This window comes from Candoia aspera, chromosome 4 (genome assembly GCF_035149785.1).
Source record: "Candoia aspera isolate rCanAsp1 chromosome 4, rCanAsp1.hap2, whole genome shotgun sequence".
In the NCBI taxonomy this organism is placed as follows: Eukaryota; Metazoa; Chordata; class Lepidosauria; order Squamata; family Boidae; genus Candoia; species Candoia aspera.
Window position 1 is genome coordinate 102,613,562 of NC_086156.1, and position 24,227 is coordinate 102,637,788.

At 47.9% G+C, this 24,227-nt stretch overlaps 1 protein-coding gene across 1 annotated transcript; it reads left to right on the plus strand.

The window, feature by feature from the left end:
- The first annotated feature begins 607 nt into the window (after nt 1-607).
- TGFB1I1 (transforming growth factor beta 1 induced transcript 1) lies at nt 608-24,227 on the plus strand. The gene is made up of 11 exons (XM_063302491.1): nt 608-797; nt 8,910-9,052; nt 10,788-10,867; nt 11,907-12,049; nt 13,987-14,083; nt 14,939-15,038; nt 16,242-16,508; nt 17,206-17,379; nt 18,959-19,040; nt 20,108-20,256; nt 22,457-24,227. The coding sequence occupies exons 1-11, from the start codon at nt 608-610 to the stop codon at nt 22,721-22,723; spliced, it is 1,692 nt and encodes a 563-aa protein (XP_063158561.1). The 3' UTR covers nt 22,724-24,227.

Here is a 24,227-nt window from a genome sequence, read left to right on the forward strand (position 1 = left end):
TAACACCCAGGAAAGGTGCGGAAAGGTTTAATCGCTTCTCCTTCTCTAAAACTCTGCACTCTCTGGGTCGTTGCTACCGATCCGTGTTAATATAGCCACACTGTGCTAGGCTCTCTAACCAACCCGAAGGGCGTCGAGGATCCCTTTCTTCACTCACAGAAGAGGGCTAGACTTTTGGAACAGGAAGCCGAAAAAGTCGCGTCTTTTCCTGGAACTCCCGGCGGTTCTCGCTTCTCGGCCCCACAGCACGTGGGAATCCCCCTCTCGCTAGACACGGGGTTCTTTTCACAGAGCTGACTTCTCTCCCACGCGCCTTCGTTCTTCGTCCCAATATCCTGGTTCCCAGAACTCTAATCTACTCACGATCCACTCCTCTCCCCCCCATCCCCAAAACCTCAGTGGGACCGGGCGTCCTGGCTGGGGACGCGGGAGGGGCCATTTCGCTGGTCTGATGCTTCCTTGCCCCTATTTAATTATCTCCCCCACCCCGCCGAGGGTAAACGGAGTGGACGTGAGGCCACGACGCGCGACGTGTGCATGTGTGTTTGTGTCCGTGGCGGGGGCGCGTCCATCCTTCCTGCCCAAGCGCGAATCCCCTTTGCCATAAATGGTCACCCGCAACTGCAGCAGCAGCAGCGGCGGCGGCGCAGCAAAGAGCGGGCAGGCGGGCGGGCGGGCGCGGCAAGAGAGCGGAGCCGCGCTCCGGGAAGGCGCGTCACTGGGGCGGGGGCCGCCCAGCAGGGAACCGCCGCCCGGAGTCCAGACCCAGCCGCGCCGGCCCGTGATGGACGATCTGGGTAAGACGAGCTGCCTCGGCGAGCCGGGGGACCCCTGGCTCCCGCCTCTTCCCCTCGCCCCTTTCGCTCCCCGGGCTGGCTCGCTCGTTTTCCCGGTCGATCTTCCCTTCTTTCCATGACTGACCATCCTTCTTTTCTTCCCGGACGGCGCTCTCGTTCTTCTAGCTGTTCCCCCGCCCCCCCGCCTTCTTAACATTCCCGCCTTCGACTATTGCTCTGTTTCCTTTTAGCTCTCCTTCGGGCGACTTTCTTTCCGCTCTTTTCTTCCTTCTTTTAATTTACCGGGAGGGGCGGGGGGGGGGGCCGGTGCCGGCGCTGCACAGCCTTTTCCCCCAATTCCACTTCTTTTCCTTTCTCTATTAATCGCGTTCTTGCGCAGCCACAGCAGCGTTTTTATTTTGGCACTAACTTTTTTTTTTCCAGAACTTTATCCCACGCCCTTTTCCAACCCCTTTGCAAAATTCCCCTTTCCCTCCTTCCTCTGGGACTTTTTCACGTGTTGCACGAGGGCAACCTCCCTTTCTCCCTGGAATTGCCCTTGGGAGGGAAGCGGGGGCCGGGGGGGCATGTCTGGTTTCCAACGAGAACATGGGACTGTGTCTGCTGCTGCGTTGGACACTCGTTTGCAAAGCCAGGTTTGCCTTTCACTTGGGTCCAGGTTTTATATGTTGAGGGATCAGCTTAACACCCCTGATGGAACCATAACATGTGAATTGGCTGTCCTGCTTTGCCAACTTTCCTGATTGCAGATTCTCACGCATTGCCTCTTCTGGTCCCTTGTCTTTCTCCAGGGCCTCTCCCAGTCTCTCCCCCATCCTTGTAGCTGGTGGGGTGGGGAGAGGGTGCATTTCCTCAGCCCTTCCCATCTGGAGAAGGAAGGAATGCTATTTCTCAGCGTATTCCTGTGGCTTTGCGGAATTGCTGAACCAGCCTGCTAGACAAGCTTGCTTTGCAGCTCACCCTGTCCTCCTGCATCCTGCAACTGCTTGGGAGAAATCAGGGCCTCCCTCTGCTCACTTGGCATATTGGTGTGCAAAGCAGGAAAAAGGAGACGGAATTAAGAATGAGGAGTCCTGATCACCGCAAAAGGCTCCCCACTGTGCCTGCTGTTGATATTGAATCATTTTCCCATTGCCTTGGAACCCAGGGAGCTCAACGCTAGGCTTACCCAGTCTGGCCCTGTGCAGAAACTACAAAGCCCATCAGCTCCAGCCAGCTGGGTGGAGGTTGTGCAATGCCAGGTTGTGGAGGGCTACCCAAGGCAGAAGCTGCCAAACACTAAAAGAGGACTCCTAGCATTTATCCCTGTCTTTTTCCCTCTGCCCCTTTCTTCCTGAGAGTGGGTTTGCTTATATCTGGCGTCCTCCAATGGTCTTTATCTGGAACGAGACACAGACTTTCTGGCTGTTGGTCTGAATGATCCAAAGGCCCCAGGGAATCCTCTTGAGCAGTGTATCTCAACCTTGGCCGCTTGAAGGTGTGTGGACTTCAACTCCCAGAATTCCCCGGCTGGCTGGGGAATTTTGGGAGTTGAAGTCCACACATCTTCAAGCGGCCAAGGTTGAGATACACTGCTCTTGTATGTAGGAGTTCAAGCCATCATTTAATGGGGACGGAGGGGGGACTCCAGCAGTCCAGTTGCTGGGGTCACGTGGAGGTTGCTTGCCCCATCCCTCAACACATGCTTGTGAGTAAGGGCACATATTTCATATTTAACCTCCATTCCAACCTGAGTGAAAAAAGTTCTGCATTGCTATCTGCCTTCTCTAAGTTGTGTCCCATAAGGACTTGCAAAATACCACTTCTACAGAACAGGAAGCAGACTCAGGGTCCTGAGCTGGGCCATCATCTTTTGCGAAATTCTTCCAAAGCAGCCTCAGAAATCCACATGGTGATCTTGATTGGCTGTTAGCTCCCAGCCCAGCCTACCATGCAGGACTGTTGTGGAGATGCAGTGGTGGGTTGATGGGTAGAAAGGTGGGTGGGATAACAGGAGGAGGAAATGAAATTAGAATGAAGTATGGGTAGTCCTTACTTAATGACCATTCGTTTAGTGGTGGTTTGGACTTACAGCGGTGCTGAAAAACCAACTCACGACCCATCCTCGCACTTACAACAGTCACAATGTCCCCATGGTCACTTGATCATGATTTGGGTGCTCGGCAACCGGTTCGCATTTACAGCCGTCACTGTCCTGCAGTCACGTGATCGCCATTTTCGACCTTCCCAGCTGGCTTTCAGCAAGAAAAATCAATGGGGAACCGTGTGATTCACTTAACGACCATGTGGTTCACTTAATGACCGTGGTCATTTGCTTAACAGCCGCTGCAAAAAAGGTCATGAAATTGGGCCGGATTCACTTAATGATCGCTTTGCATGGCAACCGAAATTCCGGTCCCAGTTGTGGTCATTAAGCAAGGACTACCTGTAGCTGCTCTGGTGAGGGTCTTCCAATTGGCTCATCTGGCTGGGACATTGGGGCGAAGGCTCTGTGCTCTGAAGGAGGTCCTGGTGGCCTGTTCACTTCTCTTTCCCTCCTATCCCACCCCTTTCCATGGCTTACCCACCCTTCTAGCGCATTACATTCCTGCCTCTCCCTCTGTGGTTTCTTCCTAGACGCATTTCTGCCCCGTGACATCAGATGAAAAGGAGCAGGAATGAGAAAGACCTTTCTTCATCCCTTTTCCTCCCCCCCACCCGTTTTCTTTTTTTAATGCTTCTCCATCCCAGATAGCGGCTGGAAGAACAGTTAAATGTTCCCTTCTTCTAATTAGGGTTTCAAAAGCTCTCTCCTTCCGACACCCTCTTCCATTTCTGTCCAGGGATAATCTGGGGACGAGAACCTATGTTGGCTGGCGAAGAGATGCGCACGGGAGGGAGGTCTCTTGCTGTGGTGTGGAGGGCTGCGGGTCAAGGGGAGGATGCAGGGGGATGGGAGACGTACCCACAAAAATGTGAGAGGCCAGGGATTTCTGCATAAGGGAACATGCAAAAAACACACATCTTTGGATACCAGAATTGGTGACCAAATCTTGTCTGGGGAGACCTACTCATTTGGAGATTAGAAGAGATCAGAGATTTACTGGACTCTTTATTATAGAAGAGACTCTTTTCTGCCGTGGTATCCACCCTTTGGAACAGCATTCCCCCCGCCCCCATCAGATTTACCCTGACCCTGCTGGCCTTTTGCAAGGCATTAAAACAGAGTTTCTCAACCTTGGCCACTTTAAGATGGGTGGACTTCAACTCCCAGAATTCCCCAGGAAGCCACGCTGGCTAGGGAATTCTGGGAGCTGAAGTCCACCCGTCTTAAAGTGGCCGAAGTTGAGAAACACTGCATTAAAAACTTGGTCTTGCCATCAAGCCTGGGGTCCTGATAGTTGGGTGAGCCGGTTTCTTGCTTATATTGATTGTGGGATGCTCTGAGTGTTCTCAGCTGCTATTTTAAATTATTTATGTTTATTACTTTGGTAGTTTTTATTCTGTTTTAATTGTCAGCCCCCCAGAGTCATGTATATGAGATGGGTGGCCAAATAAATTTATTATATAAATAAATACATTTCCCCCAAGGATCAAGAACAATTAGAAATAATTTGGTCTTCTGAATAGGAGTCAGTTGCTTAAAGAAGGAAGGTAAAACGTTTGCTGGGAAAGTGTATGTACTTGCATATGTGAAACACATCAGGGGCCACACATACGAATTACATTACAAGATGGGAAATATGAATAAAATTGGCACACGGTATTTGAAAAGACCGTTCGGCCCAGATGCTTCAAAGTAGCACGTTTCTGTGTTGTTCTGGTGCGGTTAGCTGCTGCTAACGTTTCTTCAGCAGCATCCACAGGGTGTGCCACAGTCTGCATGGAGTCAAAGGTGGCACAGTCCTTCCCATAGAGCTTACAAGGTAGTTCAGCCAGATCGCAGAAGCACCACGGAGGAAATACCCAAACTGGCCTTTGGGACCAAGTATTACCAGATGTGTCAGCTCATAGGTTTTCTTCCCACTGACCAAAGTCTCTGGGGAATCCATAACAAATCTAAAATACACACATTTTTGTTAAACATATTTTGGTTATGATTTGGACTGATAACTGTAACCAAGGGGACTGGTCCTCCAGGAAGGGCTTCATTTCTACCCCCCATTGTCCCAACTAGCATGGACAGTGGTCAGGAGTGGTGGGATTGGTAGTTCTACCAATGGTAAGACCTTTTGTCAAGACTCCGCAATCCATTGGTTGCCCTCAAAACCCAAGATTGAACGCAATCCTGCTGGAGGTAGCCGTAGACCCACGCTGAAGAGGGAACCGGGGTATGGAGAAACTTGGAGGAAATGTTTTAGCTGGCAGTGTTTAAAAGTTGGTAGAATAGAGCCTTCCCTAGTCTGGGGCCTCCAGAATTCCCAAAATTGCTGGCTGGAATTATGAAAGCTCTAGTCCAATACTTTCAGGCATAGGGCTACCAGATTTGCAAAACTCTGGAGGGACAGCAGCAAAGATCTAGAGAAAAGTCTAACTTGAAATTTAAAAGGACAGCATGTTCTGCAACAGAAATAGATAGCCTTACCTGCCCTCTGCCAATCTGGGCTTTTGGTGGGCTTTTTGGAAGAGCAGTGCCTCCTTGTGCAACTTGAGGGATAATTCAGATTTTGCCCCGATTCAGCCACGGGGCAGCTGGATAACCTCAAGGAAGCAGCTCGACTTGCTGTCTTTGCTTCTTCAGATACTGTGGAGATAAACATGCTGACATCTTGAGGCTGGAATTGTGGTTATGGAGATACATGTGAATTGTGTTTGTGCACTCAAGACGAAGGGCTAAGCTAAGAACGAAAAAAACCCCTGCCATCCTAGTTTAAAAGGTGCACTGCTTTAGGCAGGGAGGGACCTTGACAGAGCTTTGCACTGTTGAAGGCCGAATAGAAATCTATTTTAAATAACTAGAGCAGTGTTGCTCAGCCTTGGTACCTTTATGTCGTGTGAACTTCAACTCCCAGAATTCCCTAGCCAGCAAGGCTGGCTGGGGAATTCTGGGAGTTGAAGTCCACAAAACGTAAAGGTGCCAGGATCGACAAACATTGAACTAGAGAATTGCATGAGGTTGGGTGAAAATGCAATAGACAGATTATTTAACATAAATGGCCATGTTCTTACAGACCAGTTCAAAGAATGTTTGCCTCCTTTTAACGTTCTCAAACGCTGGGAGCAGTGGGTGGTGCGAAGAGGATGGGGGGAGGAAGATGAAGATCTCTGGATGGGTTTCAGGAAGGCCATCCAAACCTGTTTTCTGCAACAGGCCTTGTGGGTGAGGGGGGAGAGGGAGATGTGAGCTGCTCCTTCCTATAATTTGGAGATTAATGAAAACATAATTTTATTTATCTCTGGCCCTGTGTTTTGCATGAGGTGGCCATTTGTGTTTTAGGCTGTATACTTTTTAATCTGATTGATGTAAGTAAGGCACAGCTTCGACTGGAGTGGCATATCAGCCCTGCAAATAAATAAATAAATAAATAAATGTTTGTTTGTTTGTTTAATAAAAATGCCTTTTCTCTAAGGCCGGAGGATCCCTAGGTGGAGTCAAAAAAGTCAGTACGGCTGGGATGAATGTGCAATTGAACCTCTGCCCCTTTTTTTACATCTGGGTGGCACACTTTAAAAAAGGATCAGGGCTTTGATCACACTTGCATTTTTTTAAAACACCCCCCCCCAATGCGGACAGCTTTGCTTCCAGGGCTCAGTGTGGTTTAAAGGGAGATCTTGCTGTATTTTATCCCCATGACAGCAATGCTGGGCAGAGAGAGTGAGTTTCCACGGTTGAGGGTGGATTCGAACTGGGGTCTCCCCTCTCCTTGTCCAACACCTTCACCCCAACACCACCCTGTGGGCCATTGGGAGTTGTTTAAGCCAGCTGCTGTTCTTCCTGATAGCTCTTATGATCTAGCCAGCTTGCAGGCTGTTGAATTTGGGTGGGTCAAAAGGGCCTCTGTAGAACTTGCTCCGGGTGGAAAAAAGGGTCTTGCACAAAAGGTTAATTGTGTGGAAAGCAGAGAGTGCTTTGGAGGGTTGAAGATGATGCAGGAAAAGACAGAGAGAAATGGAACAGCGAATGTGTACGGGGAAATTATGTCAGAGTCACATATCCTGGGCTTTTTAGACCAAGGGCATGTTGTCAATATGAAGCAATGAGAGAGTTTCTGAGCATGTGCAAGGGACCAATCCCAATCGAGCCTGGAGCTCAGAAGCAATGCTGACAAGCCCTGGGCACAAATAGAATTATGACACTGTTGTTACCCAGAACTGTTCTTTTCTCCTGGCCTATGGCATCCTGTCCTGTTGTCCTTTTATTTCTAGCCTTTTTTTTTTTTTTGCCTTTGAGTCAGCATTGACTCCTGGCAACTGTCTGGACTAGTCTCTGCAGCTTTCTTGGCGAGATTTCAGAAGTGGTTTGCCCTTTCCTGCTTCCTAGGGCTGAGAAAGAGTGACTGGACTAAGGTCACCCAGTTGGCTTCATACCTATGGTGGGACTAGAACTCACACTCTCCTGTTTTCTAGTCTGGTGCTTTAACCACTAGACCACACTGGCTCTCTTTCTAGCCTTGCCTTTGTTTTTCTTATTTGGTCCCCATGTGGATCAATACTGAACTATGAACAGTATAACTGTTTATAAGACAGCCAGTTTGGTCTAGTGGTTAAGGCTCCAGCTAGAAACCAGGAGACTGAGAATTCTAGTTCCGCCTGAGGCAGGAAAGCCGGCTGGGTGATCTTGGGCCAGTCCCTCTCGCTTAGCCCAAGAGCCAATCAGGCGTGGTATGAGAGTTCTAGTCCCGCCTTAGGCAGGAAAGCTGGCTGGGTGATCTTGGGCCAGTCCCTCTCGCTTAGCCCAAGAGCCAATCAGGCGTGGTATGAGAGTTCTAGTCCCGCCTTAGGCAGGAAAGCTGGCTGGGTGACCTTGGGTCAGTCTCAATCTCTCAGCCCAACTCACCTCACAGGGTTGTTGTGGGGAAAATAGGAGGAGGAAGGAATATTAGATATGTTCGTCGCTGTGAGTTATTTATAAAAATAATAAAGGCGGGATAGAAAATCAATCAATCAATCAATCTGGCTAAAGTTGATGTTAGTTTCAAAACAGGATTTTATGGCAAAGTGAGGCCCAACTCCTGATTCTGAGAAAGGACTCACTGGAAGGGGCTGGTGCACCACAATGGTGGAATTTCCTATTGTGTGAGGACTAGTGACTTGGACAAGCCTCTTCTTTGGTTTATTGCTTCAAGTTAAGGGGTTTGGGGCCAGGGAGTTGGTGAGGCCCAAACTCTGCAAGTTTCCACACACCTTGCATCAGAAAGTGGATTTTGATGCAGAAGAATTGCATTTTATGCTTTAATTAGCCATTACTGATTGATTTCAGGGGGCCTGAAGAATGATACAGCATTTCTAAATTCCACCAAGATCTGAAGAACCATGATGTAGCCAGATAGGTCAAGCATTTGTCTTTTTGTTGGAAGCCCCACCAAAATCATCCTAAACCTCAGGAGATTAGAGGAAGAAAGAACGCTCACACAAACCTTTATTTGTTTTAGCTTTGTTACGCCCTCTGTCTTGTCTTTATATTGCCTGGGACATTTTGAGATTCATTTGTTCAGGGTGGGGGGCATTATTTACTTATTTGCTGGGTTCATTTTCTGGCTTTCCGATCAACAAAGACACCTAAGACTATTAGCGAAACAACAAAGAAGAAGGAGAAGAAAAAAAGAGGAAGAGATCCCATAATAAATGCAATTGTAATCATAGGGTGGAAGTCCAGACCTGGAGTTTTGGTGTTTCTGAAAGGTTTTTAAAGAATATATTTTTTTAAAAAATCACCTATTTCCCAGTGGGAGCACTTTGGTGTTGCCTGGATGAGGACACCTGAATTTCTGCTTTAGGATGAGAACAGCGAACGGGAAGGGCCTGTACCTCTCTGCAACATTGCTCTTTCCTCCCCCGTGTTTTGCCTCTCCTGTTCACAAGACTTTTCGGTCCCCTGCTCTCTCCCTGTATTATTTGGGTCTGCCTTCCCTTCCTGCTGCCTCCGTTTCTTCCTGTGTCCCATTCTCAGCTGTCTGGTCCCTTTCCCTGCAGATGCTCTCCTGGCTGATCTGGAGACTACCACCTCCCACATCTCCAAACGCCCAGTTCTACTCACCGATTCTGGGGGAGCCCTAAACCAAGACAGGGCTCCAGTTTCCAAGCCGGCAACTTCATCTTACAACTCTCAGCAACAGGTAGGCTGGAAAAAACGGAAGATGACTGCTTGTTCAATCTAGCCCAGTGTTTTTCAGCTTTGGCAACTTTAAGATGGGTGGACTTCACTCCCAGAATTCCCCAGCCAGCATGGTTCACCCCCCAGCATTCTGGCTGGGGAATTCTGGGAGTCGAAGTCCACCCATCTTAAAGTTGCCAAGTTTGAAAAACAGTAGGCTAGCCACTTAAAGTGCTGGGTGAAATGAATTCTGGGAGCAATGGCTGGAATTAATAGCATTATGCTGGCAACTTGCTCCTAGTTTGGCAATGCAGTGGGCTGGCCTGTCTTCCTAGGAAGAAAGCCTTTATCCCCCTAAAATGACTTCGTCAAAGGCAGAAATCAACTGGTGAAGCTTTTTGAGGCCTGAAGATGAAGTGGCAAAAAGTTTTTCATGTTTTCGTTTCAACCGGCAGTGTCTTTTCATGACATTCAGCCCTGGTCTATTAAAAGAAAAGATGGTCACCGTGGTTTCATTGAGGTATCATTAATCCTTTTCTAGCTAAAAGCTCCATCAGCACAGATATCATGATATCAGGAGAAATAAATAGCTGCTCCTGCTTACATAAGGTGTAAAACCATCCTGTGAGGTTGGAGAGAGACATTAGATTTGTGGTTTTGCAAATAGGCATGTGAAATGGGAATCTTGGGTTTTTTTTATTCTCCCTCAGTTCGGATGGGCTTGCCTTAGTCTTTGCAACTCATTTGACAGACATTGTGGTCAGTGACTTCAAAGCTATTTCAGTAACCTTCGATCTTATTCCTTCTTATTTCTCCCAAGTGGCTTTTTAAAAAAAATGTTTATTCAGTGCAATGTATTTTTGTCTGTCCGTAAAGGACAGCATCACAAGCAGTTTCCAAAAAATATAAGACTTCATTGGGGAGGAGACACGTTAATTGTATTCATTAGTTTCCAGCCAGAGAAGGTAATTTCTCTAACAAAATAGAGAGAACACAACTCCATTTAGGTGTTGGTGTCTGCACCTCAACAGATCCAGATGGGATTTGAGCCCAATTTTCCTTTGAATAATGTGCGTACACACATTTTTGGTCCAGTTGCCCACTTATGGTCAAATGGGTTTTTACATAAACCTGCAAAAACTTTAAGAGCCAACTTCAGATGTTTTCTGCCTCCAGGAGAAAGAATATAATGTTCTGTCCTTGGAGCACATGTGGGAAGTGGTTGGAATTTTACTGCAGCTCTCACTGGTGTCTGGTAGAAGCCCCAGTGACATCATAGTGACATCATAGACTTGTGGCAATTCTGCTGATGGAATAGAGTCCACTGCTGCACTTAAGGGGGCACCCTGGTTTTGTAGGCCTACCATTGGATGTGTGATCCACCCAGCTTTAGATTTCAGGAGAAGAAAACAGAGAGTTTAGAGCAGTATTTCTCAACCTTCGCAATTTTAAGACATGTGGACTTCAACTCCCAGAATTCCCCAGCCAGCCATGCTGGCTGGGAAATTCTGGGAGTTGAAGTCCACACGTCTTAGCTGCCAAGGTTGAGAAACATTGGTTTAGAGCAATGTTTTTCAACCTGGGCAACTTTAAGATGTGTGGACTTCAATTTTCCAAGTCTTCTGCTGTTCTTTGCTTTGAAGTTGCATTATTCAGGCCCATAACGCTGAAATTCATATTTGCCTGCTGAGTCCAATGATATTCCAGGTCTTACTTCTTCTTTATCAATTGCATCATCCCATTTCTCTCTGTCTCAGGCTGGAAAAGCAGCCATGCCAGCAGATCCAATCCCAACATCAACCCTGCAAGGCGGGAGTGACAAGGAGCATCTGTATAGGTAAACCATAGGGTGTTGTGTGAACGGGGAAGGTTTTGGTGTGTGGTTGGATTTCTTTAATGTATGTGGGTACCATTCTTTTGATTTTATTTTGTTTACCATTGCAGAAAAAGATCCTGAAATATAAAAGGACAGAAATAACTGCATCTAACAGACCTTGGCTAATCCTTGGAATTCTATGTATACTTATTAGTACTTGGATGGGAGACCACTAGGGAATCCCAAAGCTCTAAGCTAGATTTAGAAGTTGAAAAACACTTCTAAAAGGAAAAGACATTGACAAACCACTTGCATGCTGTTGCCAAGATCACTAGGGCGTCTCCAGGGATCAAGCTTGTTAAAAGGGATCCTTTATTTTTCTATACTAAGGAAAACCATCTGGTGGAGGTTAGGGGGTGAAAAGGATAGAGAAGACCAGGAAACCTACATGGGGAGGAAAAGAGGAGGAGGTGCTGTGCGGAAGAGGCAGAAGTCTGAAGTCACCCCAGTGTTCCACAGAACTGGTCTGCTTCCATAAGGAAGGCAGGCTATGTTTTTAAGCTTTGCGCCGCCCCTGATGAAAGCAGCATAAGCGGCTGCTGTTTCTGCTACGAGGGCAGCTGTTGGGTGGCAGAATCACAGCTGGTAACATTCCTCTGCCCTCTTAGCATCGCAGAAGCTTCGTATCTGATGGAGGAGAGTGTGCAGTCCCCCAGACTGGCTCTTAAACTGGCTGGATTTGGGGGCAGCAATTACCAGGGGGTGGAGGAAGAGTGGGGGGAAGAGAGAGGATTCTGGAGGCGTTTGGCTTCCTGGGAGCTCTGCCCAGATCCCCTGGCCTCAGTCCAGAGCTTCCATTAAGCGGAGGGATCCTATAAATAGCTGCCACCCTGTGCTCTCCATCTTTCTGAAGGGGCAGGCGTGGCTGCATCGGTCTCTTTGGGGTGTGGCATGAATTCAGTGTCCCCTCCCTCCTCCCCGCAAATGCTCCCCGCTTGGAGGGGCTGCCCCGAAGCCCTCTGCAGGCGCTCATCCTCTCCCCTTTGGCCTCCCCCTTTAGTACGGTCTGCAAGCCTCTCTCGCCCAAGCCGAAGGAAGGGGCCCCTCCGCCGTTCTCCTCCTCCAGTGGGGTGCTTGGAGCCGGACTTTGCGAACTGGATCGGCTTCTTCAAGAACTGAACGCAACCCAGTTCAACATTACCGGTACGGGGAGTGGGTGGGGGGGTGGGGGGGCATGGTGCTTTGGATCGTCCTTCACATGCAGAAATGCTGGGCCTCAGAGTCGTTACTTTGTTAGGTACCCATACATACATTTCTGCTGGCACGTAGAATTCACTAGCATAGATGGCTTAAGAAAAAATTGCTCTGGTTATAGAGGAGCTGTGGGCCACTGACTTTAAAACAGAACCTCCATGGACAGAGGCATTTTACCTCTGAGAATTAGATGCTGCAGACCAACAACAGGGGCACTTTTTGGTCCTGCCAACTTCCCTGGAAGCCTCTTTCCCTTATCTTCCCTTGCATGATCAGAAGTGGGCATCAAACTGGATTCTGCATCATCCCAAGCCAGAACGTTTGTTGTTTTTGGCTTGGTATGATGCGTGAACCCAGCCATTGTCATTTGTAAACAGTGATTTATGGCTTGGTGTCTTGTGTGAACCCAGCCCACTGTGATTTTTCAGTAAACCATAGCTAAACAAATCATGGCTTTTAGTGCCAAAGTTTGCTATTGTCCAGAAAAGTGATTTTAAAAGCCTACGTTACAGGTCTCTTTTGCTTAGATTAGTGTCCTCCGGATGTGCTGGGCTACAACCTCATAATTTCTGGCCAGCCTAGGAAAACAATGGGGCATGAGTTATAGGAGATGTAGTCCAATACATCTGGAGAACTTCAGGTCTGTGGGAGGGAGCATCTTCTTCCAGGGTTGGTTCAGGTCCTGAAGCTGAGACTGGACTAGCTGTGACACAAGAGAAACTTGGGATAATGTGCCTGCCTCCTTGGTATTTTTGTCATCTCTTCCTGGTTTTGCACCCTTCTCTCCCAATTTTTTAAAATTTAGCCATTATATGCATGTTCTGTTTTTCTTTTGATGCTCAAGTTGGTACAGGTGGGATTATCACAACAACCCTGTGGGGTAGGTTGGGCTGAGAGAGCTTCAGTAAGCTGTATGGTCAAGTGGGGATTTGAATAGGGTCTTTTCTGCCCCCCTTCAATCTGAACCTAGGTCAGTGTTTCTCAACCTTGGGAACTTGAAGATGTGTGGACTTCAACTCCCAGAATTCCCCAGCCAGCCTTACTGGGAGTTGAAGTCCACACATTTCTGGGAGTTGAAGTCCACACATCTTCAAGTTCTTTGATCTTTCAATGGGGTTCAAACTTTCTGCTGAGAAACACAGACCTAGAGGTCCTCAAACATTCAGTACTACATAAATGAATCTCTGTGGTCCTCAAACTCCCATTAATAGAAGTGTTGGCTTGAGTGGAAGTGCTGTCAAAACTGGCTCCAGTCTCTGCTCTTTGCTTTGGTGTCTGAGATGCTGGGTGTTTGGTGCTGGCTGGGGAATTCTGGAAGTTGAAGTCCACCCATCTTAAAGTTGCCAAGTTTGAAAAACACTGTTGTAAATAGTTTTGGGCTGGCATAAAGCAGAGCACCCAAGAGTGCTCCATTTCCCAGTCGAAGCCTGTTACTTCCAAAGCCGGTCTAACGGTAGGGCTGGCTCTCCTGGGGGCAGCTGCCCTTTTCTTGAACAGAGTCCCCTCTATGTCTTTGGGGCTCTATTTATTCCTCCCTCTGCTGGCTTCCTATGGTGCTTGCTTTCCAAAATGAGGCAGGTGTGAGTTAGGAATGGAAGTTCAACACAGCAGGAGGTAATTGCTTCTTCCTTTGAATGCGCTCTGCCCAATCTCCCCATAGGTCTTTTTGACCATGCACTTTGTTTGTGTGTGTGTGTCCTCCAGGTGTTCTGTCCTGCCTAGAAGTGTGGCAGTGCTGCCCTCTGATGGCAGGGGTTTGGAACAGCACATGACTAAAAGACTTGTTATTGTCTTCTTCTTCCTCCTCCTCCTCCTCTTCTTCTCTCTCTCCCTCTCTCTCTTTCTCTCTGTTTCCCCAATTCTCTTGGACTTCTTTTCATCCCCAGATGAAATAATGTCCCAATTCCCATCCAGCAAAAGTCCTGCTGCAGACAAGGACAAAGATAGACCAGATGATTCAACAGACGGTACTTCTCTATCCCGGTAAGTGGGTGCTTGTTGGGTTAGCAAAGGAGATCAATTGCAAATCAAGGCTCTTTTATTTCCAGAAATAGCTGCATGTTGAGGTCTGGAGAAGAAAGATTTGTTACATGCATCCCTTTTGCCCCAACAATAAAAGAGTTTACATTCTTTAGGAGTCTAGCTGGCTGGGGATGATGTGTGTTGTCATACAATGTCATACATTGGAGAAGCTGAGATAGAGTTTGCCACTGTTCCTAAAAAGGTCGGAAAAATATTTTTTTTGATGCACCAAATCCAAGTACTAACTAAAGTTCTCTGTCAGGATAGGTAATTAGTATTTCCCATTTTACAGCCTAGAGCAGTGTTTCTCAGCCTTGGCCACTTTAAGATGGGTGGACTCCAACTCCCAGAATTCCCCAGCCAGCATGCTGGCTGGGGAATTCTGGGAGTTGGAGTCCACCCATCTTAAAGTGGCCAAGGTTGAGAAACACTGGCCTGGAAAATCAAGAGAGTAAAATATCCACTGCTGAAGTGGAGATATTGCCATACCCAACTCATTCGAGGTATTCTCTCTTTGAGAGTTATAAAAAAGGGATAATTTTTCAAGGGCAGATCTTCTACCATAGAAATAGGAGGAAAAGCTGCAAAGTTGGAGCTTCTCCATCAGAGAGGTTCTCAAGGTTCAGAAACCATCTGGGGCTTGCAGCTGGTTATCAGAGTGAGGATGTGGATATGTAACCCCCACCTCCAGCGCCTGAACCGGAGATGCTGTTACTCCAGGAGAACCAGGCCTAGAGTATCTGAGCATCACGCTACAATTGGGAGAACCGTCCTCCACGTTCCCTTCCCACCTTTTCATGGCTGATCTTACCCCAGGTCAACAACTTCGCCGTCTGCCAAGCCATCTGCCACCTCAGCAACTCTGGAGCTGGACAAGCTTATGGCTTCCCTGTCGGATTTCCGCGTCCAGAGCAATGTAAGCATGCTCATCAGGTCGACCTCAGGCTGAAGGTGAAGGGGACCCAATCGTTTTCAGGACTGTTTGCGGTTTGACAACAGGATCGTGCATGTAAGTGTAGACCAGTGTTTCTCAACCTTGGCAACTTTAAGATGGGTGGACTTCAACTTCAACTCCCAGAATTCCCCAGCCAGCCCCAGTTGCCAAAGTTGAGAAACACTGGTGTGGACATTTGAGTGCCAGATGAAGCATTCTGCAAACTACGGACTTCCTTTTTAAAAATTAGGTCCCTGGTCCTTATAGTTGCAGGGAAAGGCAGAAGAGTCTGATAAACTACAGAAGCTGTGTGTACATGATTTTGTGTGTGCGGGTATGTATATGTTTCCATACAAATAGAACTTATGGGAGAGGAGATTCTCTCAATCCTTATTGTTTCCCACCCCCACCCCCCCAGTGATTTCTACAGATAGGGTAAAAAGATCAGGTTTGCCTAAATTAAAATAAATAGCATAGGTTGAATTATACCAGTGTTTCTCAGCCTTGGCAACTTTAAGATGGGTGGACTTCAACTTCCAGAATCCCCCAGCCAGCCATGCTGGCTGGGGAATTCTGGGAGTTGAAGTCCACCCATCTTAAAGTTGCCAAGGCTGAGAAACACTGGATTATATGATAATCAACCTCTCTCTCTCTCTCTCTGTTTGTGTATGCATGTATGCACACCCCCCTGCATCAAGCCTATTTCCAGCTGCCTCTTCAGAATGAAATGGCTCTCGATGTGCTCAGAATCTTTTCCCCTGGAGTGGAACTGTGCAAAAGTTCTTTTTTTTTAAATGCTTGAAGATCCTCTGGCTGACTGCTGAGCCATGAATTTACTCAGACGTATGAGATGCTCCTACCGTTTTCTTTTCCAGCTATGCTGACCACTGTCCTAACTTTATCGGATCAGAGCATATTGCGACATTCCCATACCGAAAGTTGTAATATGCTAACTGTATTTGATGGGAGCATATTGCAAATCCACACCGCGTCCTTTTCACGTAGCACAGAAGGAAGCAGCTCTATTAATAAAAGTCTCTTCTAGATTGGCCCTGAAGCCTTGCCCAAAGAAAAGAAATAGCAGCTGGGTTTCCGCAGATTGGCTTGTTGTCTTCGTGCTGCAAAATGCTATTCAGTGCTCTTCATACATGACTCTTAACTACCTGACGTTTCCTAATGCTTCAGCTTCCAGGAGTCTCTGCCACCACCAGCACCACCACCACCACCGTTTCACCAGCACCTGCTCCTGCCCAGGTGTCCTCAGTGCAGCAGCCCGTGGTGTCATCTGTCTGCCCAGGTCCCACTTCTGTGCCACCCCAGACGTCCCCGGGCCAGCCAAGTGGGAATCTGGACAGCATGCTTGTGATGCTGGAATCGGATCTCAGCCGCCAAGGCATTTCCACCACAGCCAAGGGGCTGTGTGCTTCCTGCCAGAAACCCATTGCTGGGCAGGTCAGCGCCGCCTTGTATGTGGGTCAGATATCTGGGTGGATCTGGTGGCTGCAAGCAGGGAAGTCGGGATGAATAAACATCACATTTGGAATTAGGAAGGCACTTCTCTGCCAAGCTTTCCCCCTTCTTAGGAATATTTAACTCCTTCTCCATCTTCCCTGTCATTCTGAATCATCATGGAGGGCACCCAGAAACTGCTGACCCTTTCTATTGCTGTAACTCAGGTTTAGGCTTAATCTTGGGTTTAGGCTTGGTTTAAGCCTAGTTTTAGGTTTATAGCTGCCAAGTGCCCTGGTTTGAACCCTCCCAGGCACTTCAGAGCTCTAGCACACCGGCCAAGGAGATGGAGTTAGCAGGGCTTGGCTAAGCCATCCTTGAGCCCATTAACAGCTGGATTTGCACAAAAGGCCAAGCTTGGTTAGTGCTCATTTTAGTTAGTTTTTTTTCTTTTTTAAATCTTCATCCTTGGTGTTGTGCAAGCCCAGCCCGTTTGGCTACTTTAAGGGTCAGTGCCTTGTATGAATCCAGGAAATGGGTTGATTCAGGGACTGGGTTAAGCATTGTTCAACTGCAGCTGGTGCAAGAACAGAGGAGCAAGGCACATCTGGGAGCGGAGGCTGTTTCGTAGTGTCGCTACCCAGTGGCCGATGCGCAGGTAGCTAACGTGGCCTGCCTTTTTCCATGTTTCCTGGTGCAGGTGGTGACCGCGTTGGGGAGTACCTGGCACCCAGAGCACTTTGTCTGCACCTACTGCCAGAAGGAGATGGGGGGCAGCAATTTTTTTGAGAAGGACGGCTCCCCTTACTGCGAGAGAGATTACTTCCAGCTCTTCTCTCCCCGCTGCGGATTCTGCAATGAACCCATCCTGGATGTGAGTTTTTTCCTTCTGCCTGGAAATGATGCAGCCTTGAGTGAGTTCTGTGTGATCTGTGTGGCTTTGGGGAGAGTCTGGTTCTGAATGCGAGTTCTGGGATTTGTTAATTTGCTTTTCCTGTCAATAGCCCGAGGGCTGGATAGTGGGGGGGATGTCAGCAGTGCAGTTTCCCTTTTCATTTCAGACCACAGAGCTATTAAAACGGCCTTTTCTGCCTTTTGTGCTATGATAGGGTTAGAAATCAAACTGGGGTCATGGTCGGTTGTTTGCAGGGGGAGCTGATAGCATCTTGGCAGTGCCTGAATCGTAGTACAACGTGGGTGGTACAAGAATGTCCCCATGGTGATTTCCAGGGTTTAAGGACTGAGACTCCCTCCAAGCTAGCTTGGGTCTTAGTGACCACTATGTGGATATCCTTGTAGTTCCCTTGGCAGCAGTATGGAAGTGGTTTGCCAGTGTCTTTTTCCCATATGTTTTTTTAACTTCCCAGTCTAGTCTACATCTGTGGGATTTCCTGGTGGTGCCCCATCCACATGCTAACCAGAATGCAGCACTTCAGATTGCATTGTAGCACAGTGGATCACAGCTGTCAGTTCCAGAAGCCCCAACACACACATACCCCTTGGCGTAATTTGGCTTAGATTTTTGTGAATCACAGTACCAACACATTTGCAAGGAATATTTTGAAAGCCTAGTGCAGGACGGGAAATATGACGTTTTATAATAGTGCTATTTGGCTGAATCGCTAACCAGTTTGATTATATTTTTATGGGTTTTATGTCTTCCTTTCACCTAGTAATAGAAGCTGAAGCTGGGAACCTTTCCCATGCCCTGTCCTAATTCTTTGAAACGTAGTCATCTGTGGTTTACTAAATACATTCACCAATGTGTGGTTTTGTTTTTACTATACTACAGTGCAGATTATATAGTCAGTGAAACAATTTGCTGAAGGTGGTATCTGAGCAATAGGGTTACAATTAAATATTTGCTGGAAGATTCACAGTGGGCCCATGCCCGATAACCCAAAGTTGTGACATGTCAAAAAGCGAGATAATGTTCGCAGCATCTAAGATTGAATTTGATGCCATGCAAGCCTTCAGCGGGACAGAATAGCTTGCAGTTTCAGCATATTCTGCACTGAGTTATTTTATTTTATTTATTATTCAAATTTCTATTACCGCCCATCTCCCCCCAGAGAGGGGGCTCTGGGCGGTTATATACAACAGGAATGAGCTAAATGTGGGAGGCTGGAAAAAAGGCTGTGTAACCTGAGAAAGGTTGCTGATGCTAGGGAGAGTGGAAGGCAAAAGGAAGAGGGGCCGACCAAGGGCAAGATGGATAGATATTCTAGAGGTGATGGACTCGTCCCCGGGGGAGCTGGGGGTGTTGACAACTGACAGGAAGTTCTGGCGTGGGCTGGTCCATGAAGTCACAAAGAGTTGGAAGTGACTAAACGAATAAACAACAACAACCTGAGAAAGGCTGGGAAGTGCAGAGTAGCGATACCATATTTAATGCATTTTCGGCAAGGTTTTTTTTTTCCCTCCCTCCTCCGGCATCCCCATGGTCCGTTCAGAAAATGGTGACTGCGCTGGATAAGAATTGGCACCCGGAGCACTTCTGTTGCGTCAAGTGTGGGCGGCCCTTTGGAGAGGAAGGTCAGTAAACAGCTGGCAGGGCGGGATTTTTACTTTTAACAGTTTCATCCTGTTTGGGACTCTTCAGACGTACATAGCCAGATCTTTCAATGGGGTTCAAACTTTCTGCTGGGAATTGAACTCGCGTGAGTTACATACATCTGATGGGTCCCAAGATAGGCTGAAGCCGTCACACGGTGCCTTTTGGCGGTCAGTGTAAGTAAAGACACCACGCAGGTTATTATGACGTGTTACTTGACATAAGGTAGCGTCTGCTCTCTCTCTGCTCTGAGAGTTAAAGACAAGGTGGACTTTCTAAAGAGAAGGTGAGCGTGTCTACTAAATCATGGGCAAGTGTCTTTTTTGCACCAGAGGCCGCCTATTCATTTCTGCTTCCAAAGGCTATAGGGAGAATGGCAGAGATGCCATGGAGAAAGTTTGGGCACAAAAGGTTTGTAGTCATTTTACACTCACAAAAATGTGCCATTAAACACCATTATAAACTGTAATAAACCACCCAGAGTCCCTCTTTTGAGGGAAATGGGCGGTGATGAAATTTGATAAATAAAATAAAAATGAATTATGTTGTATGGTCTTAAATGGCTCTGGGACAGTGTTTCTCAACCTTGGCAACTTTAAGACGTGTGGACTTCAACTCCCAGAATTCCCCAGCCAGCATGCTGGCTGGGGAATTCTGGGAGTTGAAGTCCACACGTCTTAAAGTTGCCAAGGCTGAGAAACACTGCTCTGGGAACTATGAAAATGGTCCTTGTTGGCCTCTAGTCTTCCCAATCAGTGGCTCCTCAAAACTTTTGAACTTCACTTCCTGTTGTCCCTACCCAACAGGCTGCTGCATGTCACATGGCTTGAGGGCCAGCTCATCTGGAGGGCCCCAGGTTGGAGAAGGTTGTACTGCCCTTAACTAAAGCTCCACAGGTTCCCGATCCTGATGACAGCATTGGAAAAGAAATCTGGATCGGGCCTGGTCAGGAGCTGGATCTCTTGGGATACTGTGGTTCACCCTGTGTGGCCACTGAGCTGCATCAGTTTTGGTCCCTTCCACGCCGACTCTCTGTCGCCCCCTGCAGGCTTTCATGAGAAAGATGGGAAGCAGTATTGCCGCCAGGACTTTTACGAGCTCTTCTCCACCCGCTGTCAAGGGTGCAGCCAGGCCATCTTGGAGAACTACATCTCGGCTCTAAACGCCCTGTGGCACCCAGAATGTTTTGTTTGCAGGGTAAGCGCGAGCTCTGGGCCAGGGCTGGGTTGTGGGTGGTCTTGATGGGAGGGCCAGAAAGCCAGGGAAGAGAAATGGCTTTTCTGAAGAAGATGTGGTCACCTTGAGTTCTCGAGCTCAAAATAGAACCGCTAGGCTGCCGTTCCCTCTCAGTCTTACTGCTTTAGTTTTAATTTTGCCTTGGCTACAGCTGATGGGGAAACTCTCTGGGGGGAAGAATTGTTGCTATTTCTACCTGTGGCTCTTCCTTGGAAAGGTGATGGGGAGAAGAATAATGGTTGTATCATCGCCCCCATTTGCATTTGCAAGACAAAGAAGACAACCGATCACTGCTCCTCTTCAAACTAGCTCCTGAAAGCAATTTAGGATTTTCCTTATTTCTTTCTCTTAACTTAGCAAAATAACTCGATCCTTTTGTGCCGATTGAAGGAAGCTATGAAATTAGGGGGAGTGTGGTAGGTTGAGTACCTTCAAGAACCCTCATGTTGGGGTTCATATGCATGTTAAAGTGGGACAGAGACCAAGCACATGTGGACCTACTAAATGATTGAGCCTTGAAACAGCTGTGATCCTAGATTCTCATACGTAATGCCAAGTACAGGTAGTCCTTGATTTACAACCATTTGTTTAATGACGGTCTGAAGTTTTGACGGCCTCGGAATGGGTGCTTTATGGTCTGTAAAGTTCTGAGTGTCACAAAATGTCGCCCCCCCTGCAGTCACATGATCGTATTTCAGGCACTTGCAACCAGCTCGCATTTACAACCAGTTGCAGCGTCCTGCAGTCACATGATCACGTTTTGCAACGTTTTTTGCTGTTTTCCAGAGTCCCCTTTTTGGGAGAGATGGGCGGTGATAGAAATGTGAAGAATAAATAAATTGAAGAATAAAAAACGCCCATTGGGGAAGCTGGATTCGCTTAATGACCCATGATTTGCCATAAAAAGTGGTTGTAAAATCGGGTCTGGTCACGTGGTGACTCAACCTATGACCGCAACAACTTATGATGGAAATCCTGGTCCCAACTGTGGTCGTAAGTCAAGTCACCTGTATGTGGGGTTGGCCTGATGCAGAACAGCGCTAACAGTACAACATGTGTGTTGCTGGAAAGGAACGGAGCCAAGGTGCAGAAGATGTCCTCAGAATGTGCCATTGGGTCAGCTGGGGAACTGCAGTAGCCACATTCATCCCGTGGCATTTGCCATAGAGAGAGGGAGGCTAGCAAAGCTGTTTTTGGAGAGCGGGCCCAATGCCTTACCTGGATGCACTGGGTCATGCTGGTAGGGATGGAGAACTCTGGTTGCAGGGCAAGGGAGTTGGTGCATATCTGAATCTGTGCCAGGGTGGGAGGGGGAGGAGGGAGACAGCGATCCACCCCCCTTCCTGCTCTGCCACTTGAGGTGGGGGACTCTCCCTGTCTTATGGAAGGCCGGACCCTCTTGCTGAAAATGACCCAGCATGGTTGTGTTTAATTTTATGAAGAAACACAATGCACTGCAATGCCCCTTCCACCACCTTGCCTTTTTTGGCCCCTTCCTGCAGCTGCCACTGTTTAAAGCCAAAATAATAGAAGCTAAACCAGAATGTATGGCACGAATTAGGGGGGAAAAATGCCATCAGGCGGAAGTGGAACCTTAGTAGGGATTTCTAGGCTGAGTTCAGGAAGCATAAAAGGCAAGGAAATTTTCTTTTACAAAATGAAAGATCTGCCCAAGTTAGGAAAACCAAGTAAGATGTCTACTAAGCAACATTAAGTCGAGTGAAAACAAATGAGGACATCACAGGTCTACCTGGCAGGCTCCAGAGATTCTTGACAAACTCCAGCATTGCTCATCTTCTAAATATTCAGCCTGAAACCAACTTCTGCTCAAACCTTGCTTGGAGACAGTCAAATCCCACGGATTTGTGAACTGGTCCTGGCTAGATTGCACAGCTTTCCCAACTGCTGCCTCCCAGATGGGCCAGACTTCAAACTCTATTAGCCTTCCTGGCTGGGGAGATGGCAGGAGTTGTATGCCAACAAATGTGAAGACCCCAGATGGGGAGAGGCATGTGTAGGATGAGCATGTGCACTGGGCCGGGATTGTGTGTGATTTTGCCCGGAGCGTAGGAAAGCCATTGGAGAGAAATTCAGCCTCCTAGACCTCCAAGGGGTTGTGGGTGACCCTCTTTAACCTTCCCTGCTTGGTTCTCCATTCTAGGAATGCTACACCCCATTCGTGAATGGCAGCTTCTTCGAGCACGCCGGGCGCCCGTTCTGTGAAATCCATTACCACAAGCAACGCGGCTCGCTCTGTTCTGGCTGCGAGAAACCCATCACCGGCCGCTGCATCACAGCCATGGCACGGAAGTTCCACCCGGAGCATTTTGTCTGCGCCTTCTGTCTCAAGCAGCTCAACAAGGGCACCTTCAAGGAGCAGAACGAGAAGCCGTACTGCCACCCCTGCTTTATCAAGCTCTTTGGGTGACTGGGAGGGGCCCTGGCCCCGCTGTGGCCAAGCCACGCCTTCTGCTGGCATGGGAAAGGGGGAGGGCCCACCGTCGGCTTTTGAGCGAGCCACGCCCACTGCCACGCATGGGAAAGACCTGTGCCTTAGGGGCTCTGCCCCTCATCCCGGGAGCCCACGCACCATTGCCAAAAACCACACCCGTAGATCAGAGCCACACGCAAATAAGGAAGGAGGGAAGCAGGATGGATCTGCTCCTCCCAATCTCAGGAGCCAGGCCTCTGTTCCTGCACAAGCAGCCGAGTGTTAGCTCCCACCTCATCACAGGCCACTTTAAGCCCCGCAGCACCAGCACTTCTGACAGGAGGCACTGCCTTAAGCCCCATCCACAAGACCAGCTGGTGAGGCCCTCGGAGCAGGAGACCAGGCTGTGGTAGAACCACACCTCTGATATCTTTACCATTATGTCCAGTTGTACGGGAGGGGGGCGCAGGGGTTGAGCTGCTTGGCCCTACAGCTCTTCCAAACCATAAAGCCACCCTTGTGAGAGGTGGCCAAATCACATCCAAGGTTGTTTGGAACTTCTAGGCATTCTTATCCTGGTATTTAATTTGTGGACAGCAGTGACCACTTGGCTCCAGGTCTACCTGAAAGCCCTAATGATCTCAACCCCCCAATTAATTCTGTTGTAACCAAGGAGGATTAATAGTAACTCCTTAGCCCACTTCTTTTTTTTAATCATGTAGGAATGCAGAATCCATGACCATTGAAACTTTGCTAAAAACCACAACTCCCCAAAGATCCAGCCAGCTATGAGAAAGATGCTATGAAAAAGCTTAGGAACATTTGGAGCTTTGCACACTGGCTTAGGGTTGAGTTTTGATGGGTTGAGTGGTTCCTCTGTGGGGCAGGGATATGTCTTTCTCCTGGGAGGGGGCAAGGGATGTCAGTATTTCTGAGGAACTTAGTAGCACAAGCATCTGTGTCAATGGCGGGGGGTGGGGGGAGTGACAAAACACACATTCTTGTGCAATACTGCATCTTATGCATTTGCATCAGATCTCAGGATGCAAGTGTTTAAGGGTGGAGGTTGCATCATGATGTCACCTTGCACATGTTATTTTTCCTTTCTTGTGGCCTGCTGTGGAGGTCTGTGGTTTATGGGATGCTGCAGTTCCTTGAAGGAGCCTTTTGATAAGCGACCAGCTGATGTGGAGGAAAAGGATGTGGCATCTTGTCCTGCCCTCTTCCCTTGCATGTTGAAAAAATGCCACAAATGACAACATGTCTTTTATTTTTAAAAAAAACTGTGGAGAAAGTAGGGAAGGGAAATCCATCAAAGCTTGTTTGGCTGTATCAGGGCCATTTTTATCTTATGGTGTAAACCCCCATGGTGGCTTTTATTATAATGCAACTTGGCCGGGAATAAGGAGCATGTGCTCCACCTTCTGCCACTCAGTTTTTATGCCAACTTTTTACCTGCTCACTGCTGTATTATATAATAAAATTCACTTAATTAAAAAAA